The sequence below is a fragment of the Capricornis sumatraensis genome, chromosome 2 (genome assembly GCF_032405125.1).
Source record: "Capricornis sumatraensis isolate serow.1 chromosome 2, serow.2, whole genome shotgun sequence".
Taxonomy (NCBI): domain Eukaryota; kingdom Metazoa; phylum Chordata; class Mammalia; order Artiodactyla; family Bovidae; genus Capricornis; species Capricornis sumatraensis.
In genome coordinates, this window is record NC_091070.1 from 10,794,677 (window position 1) to 10,809,066 (window position 14,390).

A 14,390-nucleotide genomic window follows, 5' to 3' on the forward strand; every position below is an offset into this window, starting at 1 on the left:
TTTTCTTTCCAGGCTTGAACTCTTTAACTGCTGTCCTTTACCGACCCATCAACGTTTGTAGCAAGAATTCTTTGGAGCGTATGAGATAATCCTCTGGGAGGAGAGTGTCTCTAACACTACTGTGTTGTATACTTTGTGTTTTAAGTATTTTAATTTTTATAAATGTTTCATTATGTATGCATATATGTGTTATACCTTTATATATAGCTACACTTTAGTATTTTATGTAGGAATCTCCCTGTAGCTCAGATGGTAAAGATTCTGTCTGTAATGCAGGAGATCCAGGTTTGATCCCTGGGTTGGGAAGCTCCTATGGAGAAGGGAATGGCAAGCCACTCCAGTATTCTTGCCTGGAGAGTCCCATAGATAGACGAGCCTGGTGGGCTATAATCCACGGGGTCTCAAAGAGTCAGACATGACTGAGCAACTAACACTACACTACTACTGCTATTTTATGTGTAAAACATATCAAAATATTATGTCTTCACATCAAATACCCAGATGTTTTATAAAATACATATATGTGTATGTGTATATACATATACAATCTTCATAAGTTGTATAATAATATACTAACATTAATTTGCACATATGTGTGTATATACTAATATTATATATACCATGAAACATGTCTAGGTCTGTATATAGATAGGTGGGTACTATAGAGAGAGAGCTGCACACACATATGCATATTTATATGGGCTTCCCAGGTGGCTCAGTGGTGAAGAACCTGCCTGCCAATGCAGGAGACATAAAAGATGTGGGTTCGATCCCTGGTTGGAGAAAATTCCCAGGAGGAGGGCATGGCAACCCACTCCATTATTCTTGCCTGGAAAATCCCATGGACAGAGGAGCCTGGCAGGCTATAGTCCATGAGTTCACAAAGAGTCAGACATGACTAAAGTGACTTGGAACACATGGGTATATATTAATAAATTTATAAAATAAAAGTTATTTTTAAGATGAATGGATATGTGTATTTTTCAAATAAATAAATACATTTATACATAAAAATATGCATATTTTCAGGTTGATTTAGCAGGAGTGGGCAAAGGATGGCCCATGAGCCAAATCCAGACTGCTTCTTGTTTTGGAATAAAGAAACGTTATTGGAATACAGCTACTCCCACTCATTTATGCATTGTCCAGGTCACTTTTGTAATATAATATCAAAGATGAGTAGTTGCGACAGAGACTGTATAGCTACAGTATTTACTGTCTGACCTTTTACAGAAAATGTTTGCTAACTCTTAGTCTGTAGGCTGATTTCCAAGCTCCCTGGGATCGCATGACTGCTGACTCTACTGACTCTCCTTCCTTACAAGTATTAGCTATGTAGAACGTGATGTGTGCAGTTACCCGAATATGAAATCCAATATTGTTGCTCAGTGCTTTATGCTGTTTCCTTCCCCTGAAATATCAACCCAGCTTCATCTGCTTTGCTGGGTGAAATTTTTTATCTATTTTTCAGAACTAACTTTTAAACCAATTCTTACAACCTCAGTTTCTTTTTAAGATAGAGTTAATCATTCTGTCCTTTGGACTGATTTTGTATGATAGCCATTTACTCTACAGAAATTATACAGATACAGGGAAATATCTGTATAGTATCTGAAGGTCATCTTATCACTGTTAAAATACCTATGTATCTTTCATACACACTGTACAATTTTGACAGTTTAATTATTCTGAAGTTGGGATGTGTCTTATGAATGATCTGTAAATTGTATTTGCTAGTTTTTCCTTCCTTCTTTCATTTTCTGGAAGTGAAAGTACTAGAAAAGAGTATATGTGCCAGTTTTTGACATCTTAACATCATAGAAGTATTTTATTTATGTCCTTTTCCTGTTTTTAGAATGCAAGCTCATTGAGAAAAGGGTTTTCCTGTTATTTATTTTTGAAAAAGATGGTGTTACAGTGCCCTTTTCATCGTATACCAAATATTTCATACTGAACTAAAAGTACATACTATGTCAATTTATATTTTTCAGTTGTAGGTAGTTGTCTCCAGAACTAGGAAGTTAAAGGTCAGAACACAATCAAGATTTAGCTGCCTCCTTTGCTTATGTTGCAAGAAAAGCATTTTGTTGTGTGAACTTCAGTAACTTCAGTAAGCTGTAGAAGCTTAGTTGAAAATTCTTTCAGTATTTTTGTTTTAGAGTTTGGGGGTAATATAGGGATATAAGGCAAATTAAAGAAAAATACATAAAATTTTCCTGAAATAAATTATACTGGAAATCAGATAGCAGTCCAAGTACAGTATCAAAATGGGATAACACTGGATGACATAGCTATGTATTTCAGAAAATTGTGTAAGACTTGAAATAATAGAATGGCGAGTTGGTGACAGTGACATTTAATAAGTGGATTGTATGGAGTAGAGTTAATAAGCCTACCATTTGAGAGTACATTATCCTGTGAATAATGAACAACCATCACGCTTTACATTTTCTCTTTTAAGGGGTTGAGCGAGAGGATCTGGAGAAGCAGATGTCAGATTTGAGAGTGCAGCTGAACTTCAGTGCAATGGCTTCTGAGTTAGAGGAAGTGAAGCGGTGCTTGGAACGAAAGGACAAGGAGAGAGTACATTTGGCAGCCCAAGTGGAGGTGACTTTGCTATATTTACGCCATGTTCAAAAGACTTTAGTTTTATTTCATAGCATTGCTTAGTGAAATTTTAATATAAAGATTGTGATGTTTTACGAACTCAAGTTTGGGTGGGAATAATGTCAAGTTACCTAGATGGTTACTTTAATTACATAGATAAATTTCTATGGACTCATTTCTCTTCATTTGGACCTCAAAGCCAGGATACCTATGAAACCTGAAAATATTCTTCCACTAGCAGTTGAGCTCTTCCCTCAGAGAGAAGGGATCTTTCTTCTCTCAAAGGACCGCAGTTATTTGTGGTGGGTGTGGGGGAAGGGGGCAAGGGTGAAACTGGCAAAAGGCATAGCAATAAGGTATTACTGATATTTTTTTCTTTGGAAACAGAAAAGTTTTCAAATCTCTAGCTGTTTTGCGTGAGGTAGAGGTGTGATGCTACCATCAATGTAGAGTTGTGCATCAGTCATGAATGATGAGTGAAGTGTAACTAGGCAACTCCCGTGTCCTACTTGCCTTTTACCTAGCACAAGTGGTGCTAGATAAAAGTAATTATCAAAAACTATTAAAAAATCAAAGGAAAGAACTTAATAAAAGAAAGTGGCTTAATTCCCATTTTAATTATGTAAATTAGATCCATGCAAACATGGAGGACACATTTGGAACTAGATATATATGTCTTTCTCTGTATCTGTTGTTGTTAGTGAAGTTGTGTTCTAATTGTAATGAGTAGTCACATTTGAAGAATTTCCTAAGTTATAATGACAGGTAGAAAATTGGTGTGAAAAGTATCTAACTTTATAAAATCCAAAGGAAATATTTAATGTTACTGCAGTCTTAAGTTTCTCTTTCATCTTGTCAGTGCATCAGTACAAAATATATTTTAGATTTGTTTCAGGTTCATGTTTAAAGATAACGAAACAGTGACATTTTCTTTACAAAGCCTCTGCATCTTTATTTCTTTATTAATTTTTTAATAGGAATATAGTTGACTTAGAATACTATATTAGTTTTAGCTGTACAGCATAGTGATTTTTATGTTTTTATAGATGATGTACCATGCCATGTTAATTGTAGTATTATTGACTATTCTCTCTGTGCTGTATATTATATCCCGGTGACTTTTTAATTCAACTTAATTTTTTTGGCTTAAAATTTTATATTTTATTGAGGTAACATTGGTTCATAGTACTATATAAGTTTCATGTGTACCACATTATATTTCTCCTCCTTTCCACTACTTGTGTTCACCACCAAAAATTTAGTTTCCTTTCATCAGCATACATTTGATCCCGTTACCCATTTTTGCCTCCAACCCCGACTCTGTCCCTTCCCTTGTGATAACCATTAGTCTGTTCTCTGTATCTGTGGGTTTGTTTTTATGACTTGTCTTTTAACATTTCACTCACTTTTTAAGTGGTTCATTCATTGCCTTTACTATGTATTTTCCTTTCCTAGTAAAGGAAATTTTTACTTTCCTAGTAAAGTACATTTTTCCTTTCATTCATTTTCCCTATCTTCATAGGGCCTTTCCTTTTCCACTTAAAGAAGTTCCTTTAAGATTTCTTGGAAGGCTGGTTTACTGTTGTTAAACTCTTTTTAGTTTTTGCTTGTCTGGGAAACTTTCTCTGCTTCAGTTCTAAATAACTTTGCCATGTGAGTATCACCAGTTGTAGATATTTTTTCCTTTCATCACTTTAAATAAAATATACTATGCCATTCCCTGTAGACCTGCAAAGTCTCTGCTGAGAAATAGGTGATAGCCTCTGGGGCTTCCCTTGTATGACACTCCAGTTTTTCTTTTTCTTTTTGACTGCCTTTAAAATTCTCTCTTTAACTTTTCCTGTTTTAATTATGCTAGGTCTTGGCATAGATCTCTTTCATTTTGTTTGGGATTTTCTTTGTTTCTGGATCTGGATATGTGTTTCTTACTACAGGTTAAATTTTCAACCATGGTTTCACCAAATTCATTTTTGCCTCTTTCTTTTTCCTCTCCTTCTGGGACCTCTAAAATTTGAATTTTATTATTTGATGTTATCTTAGAGGTCTTTTAAACTTAAGCCTCATTTAAAAATTGTTTTTCTTCTTGCTGTTCTGATTGAGTTATTTCAACCATTCTGTCTTGCTTATGTGTTTTTCTGTGTCACCTAACCTGCAGTTGATTCCCTATAATATGTATGTCATTTCAGTTATTATATTAATCGGGCTACCCTGGTGGCTCTGATGGTAAAGAATCTGTCTGCAGTGTGGGAGACCCTGGTTCTATCCCTGGGCTGGGAAGATCCCGTGGAGAAGGGAATGGCAACCCACTCCAGTATTTTTGCCTGAAGAATTCCATCATCGGGGTGCCTGATGAGCCATAGTCCATGGAGTTGCAGAGTCAGACATAACTGAGCAATTAACACACACATATGAAACTAGAACACTTTCTAACACCATACACAAAAACAAACTCAAAATGAATTAAAGATCTAAACGTAAGACCAGAAACTATAAAACTCCTAGAGGAGAACATAGGCAAAACACTCTCCGACATAAATCACAGCAGGATCCTCTATGACCTACCTCCCAGAATATTGGAAATAAAAGCAAAAATAAACAAATGGGACCTAAATTAAACTTAAAAGCTTCTGCACAACAAAGGAAACTATAAGCAAGGTGAAAAGACAGCCTTCGGAATGGGAGACAATAAATAGCAAATGAAGCAACTGACAAACAACTAATCTCAAAAATATACAAGCAACTCCTGCAGCTCAATTCCAGAAAAATAAACAACCCAATCAAAAAATGGGCCAAAGAACTAAATAGACATTTCTCCAAAGAAGACATACGGATGGCTAGCACACACATGAAAAGATGCTCAACATCACTCATTATCAGAGAAATGCAAATCAAAACCACAATGAGGTACCATTTCATGCCAGTCAGAATGGCTGTGATCCAAAAGTCTACAAGCAGTAAATGCTGGAGAGGGTGTGGAGAAAAGGGAACCCTCTTACACTGTTGGTGGGAATGTAAACTAGTACAGCCACTATAGAGAACAGTGTAGAGGTTCCTTAAAAAACTGGAAATAGAACTGCCATACGACCCAGCAATCCCACTGCTGGGCATACACACCGAGGAAACCAGAATTGAAAGAGACACGTGTACCCCAATGTTCATTGCAGCACTGTTTATAATAGCCAGGACATGGAAGCAACCTAGATGTCCATCAGCAGATGAATGGATAAGAAAGGAGTGGTACATATACACAATGGAGTATTACTCAGCCATTAAAAAGAATACATTTGAATCAGTTCTAATGAGGTGGATGAAACTGGGGCCTATTATGCAGAGTGAAGTAAGCCAGAAAGAAAAACACCAATACAGTATACTAACACATATATATGGAATTTAGAAAGATGGTAACAATAACTCTGTACGCGAGACAGCAAAAGAGACACAGATGTATAGGACAGTCTTTTGGACTCAGAGGGAGAGGGAGAGGGTGGGATGATTTGGGAGAATGGCGTTGAAACGTGTATAATATCATATGTGAAATGAATTGCCAGTCCAGGTTCGATGCATGATACTGGATGCTCTGGGCTGGTGCGCTGGGACGACCCAGAGGGATGGTATGGGGAGAGAGGAGGGAGGGGGGGTTCAGGATAGGGAAGACGTGTATACCTGTGGCGGATTCATGTTGATGTATGGTAAAGTAATTAACCTCCAATTAAAATAAATTTATATTAAAAAAATACACATAATATTCTTCACCTCTGATGCCTTCTTTTTTTATGTTTTCTAATACTTTGTTGAGGTTCTGTTTTCTTCCCTTATTCTGCTAAGTTCAGTGAGCATTTTTATGATGATTGCTTTAAACTCTGTACCAGGTAAATTACTTACTGTCATTTCATTAGATTTTTGTTTTTCCTGGAGTTTCATTTTGTTCTTTTGTTTGAAACACAATCCGCTGTCTTCTTATTTTGCTTGACTTTCTGTGTTTGTCTCCATGCATTAGGAGAAGCGATTACTTCCCTGTGTCTTGAAGGTGTGTCCTTGCGTAGGAGCGTCTTTAGACAGACTGTGTGTGCATTGCCTTTGATGGAAGGGCTGAAGCTGAAGTGACCATGGACTTCTGGTGTGTGCTGGAGATAGTTCCCCACTGAAGTTGGAACCTGGTGTGGGGTTCAGGCTTCTCCTAGGATGTGTGAAGGGCTACCACTTTGGCACGGGGGCTGGAGCCAGAGGGGTTGGCGTTGGAGCCCAGCATGAACCCAGGCTTCTCCTGGGGTGTGCCAGGGATTGCTGCCTTGGAGGGACTGAAGTGGGAGCTGGCATGGCCGAGGTGGGTGCTTGGCGCCCTTGCCGGGATGGCAGGCGTGCGGGCTCCTGTCATTCGCTGCTCCCCTGCTGGGCCCGGGAGTGCCTGAGTCTGTGTGCATAGTCTCTCAGTGCAGGGTTTCACTTGCCTGCAGCCCTCTGGCTCTCCTGACGGTAAGCCCTGCCTGTTTCCAGAACCAGGTAAGGGGGTTTGTCTTCCAGGTGCCATTCTCCAGGGTTGGGGTGCTTGAAGTTGGGACTGAACCCCTTGCTCCTTAGGGAGGACCTCTGAATTTGTGATCTCTCCTCCTTCTTTTGGGTCACCTGCTGGGAGTGTAGGTCCTGATTCAATTACTTTTCTTTCTCTTATACTCATCTTGGTATTTTTTTTCTTTTTCTTCTTCTTTATACCCCTCATTGCAGAGCAGCTGTGCTGCTATGCAAATTCTCATCGCTTATTGCAGGCCATTCTCGCAGGTAGTTGTTCTGTAAGTAGTTGTAGTTTTTGTGTGTCCTTGGGAAGAGGTGAACTCAGTGTCTTCCTGCTCTGTCATCTTGATCTCAACTTCCCCTCTACATGTTAATAAATTCTCATTGGAAATATTCTCAGGGCAGCTGTAACTGTAGGACATTTAAATTTTTTATGGAAATTGTCTAGCTCTTTATTCTGCTCTCATAAGTGGTAAAATATGATTATTTTGTCAAAATTAAGTATTAAAAAAAAACAGAACTATGCTACTGATGCCAAAGCTAGAAAGATCCCTTTGCTGAGTTGTTTAAAACCATATGTTGGTCTGTCCTCTCTCCCTTCTTCCTCTCCTCCCATCCTTCTCATTGTTTCTTTTTATTTGCCATTTATGGAAAAATTGAAAAAACTTCAAGTATGTAGACATTTAAAAAATTACTTATAATTTATAAATTACATTTGCTTTCCATTTGTCCTAAAATGATAGTTCTTTTACGTTTTCACATGTTTTAGGGAAAGAATTGGAGTTCTCTTTGGTTAGCTTGGATTGGTTGTGTAGATTTGGATGTGAGATTCAGGTGGAAAGAAAGATTGAATATTTATTCACATATGAAATAGTTAATGACCATCTATTACACGCCAAGCACTGTTCTAGTTACTGGTCACATAGCAGTGAACAAAAATCCCTCATATTTCTGTATTTCTATGAAGATGATTTCCTAAAATTCGCATAGAGGATTCTTTGAGTTTGTTGCAAGTATAGTTCAAATTCCTTTTGTAATATGGAAGATTTTTGTGATTTTCATTGAAAAGGATATCACAAAAAGGCATCATTCATCCTGGAAGAAATTACCATTAGCCAGTTATTATTTCCCCTGATTTTTCTCATTTTTAACAGTAAAATAATTAAATTTGCACAGTTGTTTCAGATTTAATGACATTTCTGTTTATGGCTTGTTTAGTCTTTACCTTGTGGAGGTCCTTTGAATATCTTTATCCCCAGGCTATTCTCAAAGTGACATCCTGTGTGGACTTTGTGAGAGACATATATCCATCATGGATCACTCAATTTAATCTCAAAATTGGAAATTTTATTGAAATTTAATCATAAATCATTTAACCTCTGCTTTACTTTTGGTGGTATGGGATATTACTTTATATACATTCTATAAAAAAATTGAAATTAATCTCCTTTAGTTGCTTTTTAGAGATCAAACATAAGTAAGTAAAGATGCATAAAACAAGATTATTGATCAGATGCAGAGCATTTGTTTAGTAGCATTTCTTTTGGTTTGTTTATTAATGTTTTTCTCTTTAATCTTGATCTAATGCCTCTCCTACAGAAGCTTATACAGTCTTCTCATTTCATTTTTTCTTTATCTTTTTTCATTTCATTTTTTGTCTTTGTTCCAGTTTTTCCCTGTTTCTGTAAATGTCCTCTTTTCATGGAAATTCTGAAGCTTTCCCTCCCTGAAGCTTTCTTGTATTATATCCATTGCAAGTGATAATCCTTCCTTCTGAATCATCCTCTCACCTCCATTATTAAGGACCTTACAGCATGTTTTTCACAGTCTTATTAAAGTAATCTGGGTATATTTCTTTAAAATTTCAAAGCAGGTTGAAATAAAGGTGAAAGGAGGCTGTAGAAGAAAGCAGTCCTGTCACCAAGACAGATCTGACCTTGATGTCCCTACCATTTTTCAACATCTTGTTGTCACATCTGGAAATTTGCATGTTCTCTGTCCTAGAATTAATATGACCCAGGAGGCTGATTCATGTTAATAATAAAGCTTGCAAGAGAACAGTATATGAAAGAGACCCAGTTTATTGACATATCCGTGAGAGTCCTACATGGATATTTATACTCTATTGTCCCGTGCGGGACACCAGTCTCCCAATTTTCTGTACCTAGATTTTAGAAAGCTGAATTAGTAACCAAAAAATTGCTTGGTGGACAGGAATGACAGAGTAATGATGTCTAAAGAAAGACTAATTTGTTCATGGCTGTGGTAAGGCTCTCCAACCCTCCACCTCTCTTTAACAGCATTCTTGATTTCAGAGATCCTGTTTACTCTGGCAGATTCTGTCTTTATTCCTGAAGTGTGTTCAACTGATTTCTTTTGTCTTACTAACAATCTTCTCCTCTGCTTCCACTCTGATGCTTATCCTCCTGTTTACATTTTCTTTTGATATACTGCTGTGTACAGATTTTGCTCAGGGTCATTTACCAGTATGCATTGATGTTATAATTCAAACTGTGGCTTTCTGGGATTAAAGACTTAGATCCCTTTTCAAATCATAAACGAGTATGGGGTAAGAATCAGGTCTTACCTCATTATCCTTTTATGTCTCCCTTTCAACAGTGTCTTGCTCATTTTTGCAGATCAGTTCAGTCGCTCAGTCATGTCCGACTCTTTGCAACCTCATGGACAGCAACACACCAGGCTTCCCTGTCCAACACTGAGGAGCTTTCACTCCCTCAGTCTCCTCTCTCCTTCCAGGCTCCAGAGGCTCCTCAGCATCCAGCTGCCTGCAGGACAACTTTCATGTGGTTTTAATTATTGTCACCTTATAATATGCTTTAATATCTAAACAGGCTAGTCACCCTTTTCACTCTTTGTTTTAAGAATTTTCTTTTCCTATACTATTATATTTCATATGAATGTGAAATAATAATTTTTAACATATTGTTATTTAAGTATGTTTTCAGTTCAGTCAGTCAGTTGTGACCGACTCTTTGCGACCCCATGAACCACGGCACACCAGGCCTCCCTGTCCATCACCAACTCCTGGAGTCCACCCAAACCCATGTCCATTGAGTCGGTGATGCCATCCAGCCATCTCATCCTCTGTCATCCCCTTCTCCTCCTGCCCTCAATCTTTCCCAGCATCAGGGTCTTTTCCAATGAGTCAGCTCTTCACATCAGTTGGCCAAAGTATTGGAGTTTCAGCTTCAACATCAGTCCTTCCAATAAACACCCAGGACTGATCTCCTTTAGGATGGACTGGTTGGATCTCCTTGCAGTCCAAGGGACTCTCAAGAGTCTTCTCCAACACCACAGCTCAAAAGCATCAATTCTCTGGTGCTCAGCTTTCCTTAAAGTCCAACTCTCATGTCCATACAAGACTATTGGAAAAACCATAGCTTTGACTAGATGGACCTTTGTTGACAAAGTGATGTCTCTGCTTTATCCTATCTAGGTTGGTCATAACTTTTCTTCCAAGGAGCAAGTATCTTTTAATTTCATGGCTGAAGTCACCATCTGCAGTGATTTTGGAGCCCCCCCTCAAAATAAAATCTCTCACTGTTTCCACTTTTTCCCATCTATTTGCCATGAAGTGGTGGGACCAGATGCCATGATCTTCATCTTCTGAATGTTGAGCTTTAAGCCGGCTTTTTCACTCTCCTCTTCCACTTTCATCAAGAGGCTTTTTAGTTCTTCTTCACTTTCTGCCATAAGGGTGGTATCATCTGCATATCTGAGGTTATTGATATTTCTCCTGGCAGTCTTGATTCTAGCTTGTGCTTCTTCCAGCCCAGCATTTCTCATGATGTACTTTGCATAAAAGTTAAATAAGCAGGATGACAACATAGAACCTTGACGTACTCCTTTCCTGATTTGGAACCAGTCTGTTGTTTCATGGCCAGTTCTGACTGTTGTTTCTTGAGATGTGCTTTAAGAATTTTCCACAGTTTATTGTGATCCACATAGTCAAGCCTTTGACATAGTTAATAAAGCAGAAGTAGATGTTTTTTTTCTGGAATTCTCTTGCTTTTTCAGTGATAAAGCAGATGTTGGCAAGTTGATCTCTGGTTCCTCTACCTTTTCTAAATCCAGCTTGAGCACCTGGAACTTCATGGTTCACGTATTGCTGAAGCCTGGCTTGTAGAATTTTGAGCGTTACTTTGCTAGTATGTGAGATAAGTGCAATTGTGTGGTACTTTGAACATTCTTTGGCAGTGCCTTTCTTTGGGATTGGAATGAAAACTAACCTCTTCCAGTCTTGTGGGCACTGCTGAGTTTTCTAAATTTGCTGGCATATTGAGTGGAGCAGTTTCACAGCATCATCCTCCAGGATTTGAAATAGCTCAACTGGAATTCCATCACCTCCACTAGGCTTTGTTCGTAATGATGCTTCCTAAGGCCTGCTTTACCATTTAGGCACTTAGTTAATATTTGTTGACTGAAAGAATACATTGTAGAAAAATTTTATGGTTATTTTTCAAAGCTGGTATTTGTTGTCTAGTAGTTCCTTAAAAGCACATTCATTTTGAAAGAGTTGTCAGTATTCAAGGGGACCTTTGCTCTTTCTCACTAATTGCATTAGGTTTTGTTGGTCCAGAACATATATTTTAAGTAGTTCTACACTGGGGGAAAACAATTGAGAATAGCTTATGAAAAACCCAAATGAAAGCTACATTTGAGTTTGCATAATTTACCTTTCAAATTCCACCTAAGATCTTAAATCTCTGCATGCATAGAAAATACTAAGTGGGATATTTCTCTTCTTCTAAACTTGAGTTGAACTCATTAACCTTGATAGGCTATTTGTATTCATAAGAATTCCAAGCATCCTTGATCAATGATTCCTCCTGATTTAATCTCAGCCTCCATCTTCCATCAACTTACTCTTCTTGAAAAAAAAATTTGACTTTTAAATTCAAGGAAGAACTTCAAAGAAAAAAAAAGGCTCTGTACATAATTTAGATTAAGTTTTGAAAGTGATAATTGAGTGACAACTGGCATGATTAGTCATTAGCAGAAACTTGAGACTATAATGCCAGTATTTGGTTTTAAAAAGAGAGAAGATAGTGGAAAATAAATGATAATCAGTAACAACTTTTTTATGATTAGTACAGTAGAAACAGAAGGAAGATTGTTCCTTTTGTGCATGCTTTTGAGTAAAGTCTTTTGATCCTTGCATTTTTTATATAAAGTTGGTGACTTTGCTATGCAGTAATGCCCACTTCAATACTACTTTTAAATTCTTTTTAGAGACCTATGGTCTTAGACATCTTAATACCCCTGTCTGCAATTTCCTATTATACTTCTTTTTTTTTTTAATCTTAATAATTTCTTCCTTATCCAAATGCCTGTTGTAAAATAAGGTATTATCTGAGCAGTAAGTAATTTTTAATATCCAAGTTAGATTTTAAAGAAAAATATTGGCAGCAAAACTTATAGATGAGAGGGTAAAATCATGAAATCTGGTAGAGATGAAGTCTGCCTGTATTGTTAATCAGACAACTCTCACATTAGGACAGTTGTTAAGACCATAGATGTACCGTATCCCAAGTTCTTAAAAAAGATGATTATGGACAGAGTTATGTTACAAGTAAAAACTCTAAGGCTGAATCAACCTTTACAGTTCCTGCAAGATTTAGCTTAAGTCTGAGATTTCATCTGCATGAAAATATAGAAATTTTAGGGGCTTAAAGACAGTTTTTCTGTAACTCTCAGTTGCAATGAGTATTTCCACAAAGCCAGAAAGTAGAAGTGAACTGAATATTTTAATTTTTTTAAACTAGCATTAATATTTATTATAATTATCATTTGAATTGGCTTTCCAGGTGGCTCAGTGGATAAAGAATCTGCCTGCAATGCAGGAGATGTGGGTTCAATCCCTGGGTCAGGAAGATTCCCTGGAGGAGGACATGGCAACCCACTCCAGTATTCTTGCCTGGAGAATTCCTTGACAGAGGAGCCTGGTGGGTTGCAGGCCATAGGATTGTCAAGAGTTGGACACGACTGAAGAGACTGAACGCTTGCATGTACACACACACACGTACACACACACACATGTGCACACACACACTCACACACACACACATCATTTGAATGTGGTAAATAAAGAAGAAATTTAGGAATGAAAATGTCCATTTTCAAGTTCTTAGTTTTCTGAAATCATGATCTTCTACATCATGTTTTACATATAAATTGAATATGTAGGCCTTTGCGATTCTTTGTAGTGGTGTGTGTGTGTGTGTGCACCTGTGTGTATGTGCATGCATTCACGGGGTGGTGGTGAGAGAGAAAGAAACTTACGTGCCTCACAAAATAATGCTGTGTTGAAAACTTATGTTAGCTTAATGTAGATTTAATATTTAAAGCAATTATAAATTATTGGGAATAATTGTTGAAGTACTTGCTTTAGAAAAGTGGGTGATATGAGACAAATGAGGTAATATCTTTACGTCTCAGTAATTGATGATTCTTCATTTTTCGACTATGACAAATGCCACTATAAGGGGCCAGCGCAGACTTTACAATAAGCAAATTTACAATGTGCATTATTCCTATAGTCCTTATAGTTACCTTATCATGGGAGTGATTTTAATTTGATACCATATCATTTTAGGTGGAAAATTAAATTACTTTTTAGATGCTTATTTTCAGGTAAATTTCTACAAATGGAAATGAAATTGTACTGCGCCTCAAACCACGAAAAGTCAACAAATTCATTATACTCTTGGAAATGTTCAAATAGTGTAAATTATCTTTGTAGGAAGATTAAAATAAATTATTCATATGCACTAAGGAAACTTTCTTTTAGTTTTAATAATTTTACATGATTAACGTAAAGGTTAATGTTCACAAGTTTATTCAAATGTATTAAATGCATCTAGTTTCTAGTATTTCACTTGGGTGAAATATTTGTTTATATTATGCAGTTTTTATATTTTGGGGGAACCCATAATGATAAAATGTTGTGTGGATCACAATAAACTGGAAAATTCTGAAAGAGATGGGAATACCAGACCACCTTACCTGCCTCTTAAGAAACCTATATGCAGGTCAGGAAGCAACAGTTAGAACTGGACATGGTCAACAGACTGCTTCCAAATAGGAAAAGGAGTACGTCAAGGCTGTATATTGTCACCTGCTTATTCAACTTATATGCAGAGTACATCATGAGAAATGCTGGGCTGGAAGAAGCACAAGCTGGAATCCAGATTGCTTGGAGAAATATCAATAACCTCAGATATGCAGATGACACCACCCTTATGGCAGAAAGT

At 37.2% G+C, this 14,390-nt stretch overlaps 1 protein-coding gene across 1 annotated transcript in view; it reads left to right on the plus strand.

Annotated features, from left to right (window-relative positions):
• The window catches only part of CEP128 (centrosomal protein 128), a 441,766-nt gene that overhangs the window by 101,181 nt on the left and 326,195 nt on the right, over positions 1 to 14,390 (plus strand). The window contains exon 11 of the mRNA XM_068966164.1: positions 2,462 to 2,607. Within this exon, the coding sequence (XP_068822265.1) occupies positions 2,462 to 2,607 (146 nt within the window). The remainder of the gene's footprint in view (positions 1 to 2,461; positions 2,608 to 14,390) is intronic.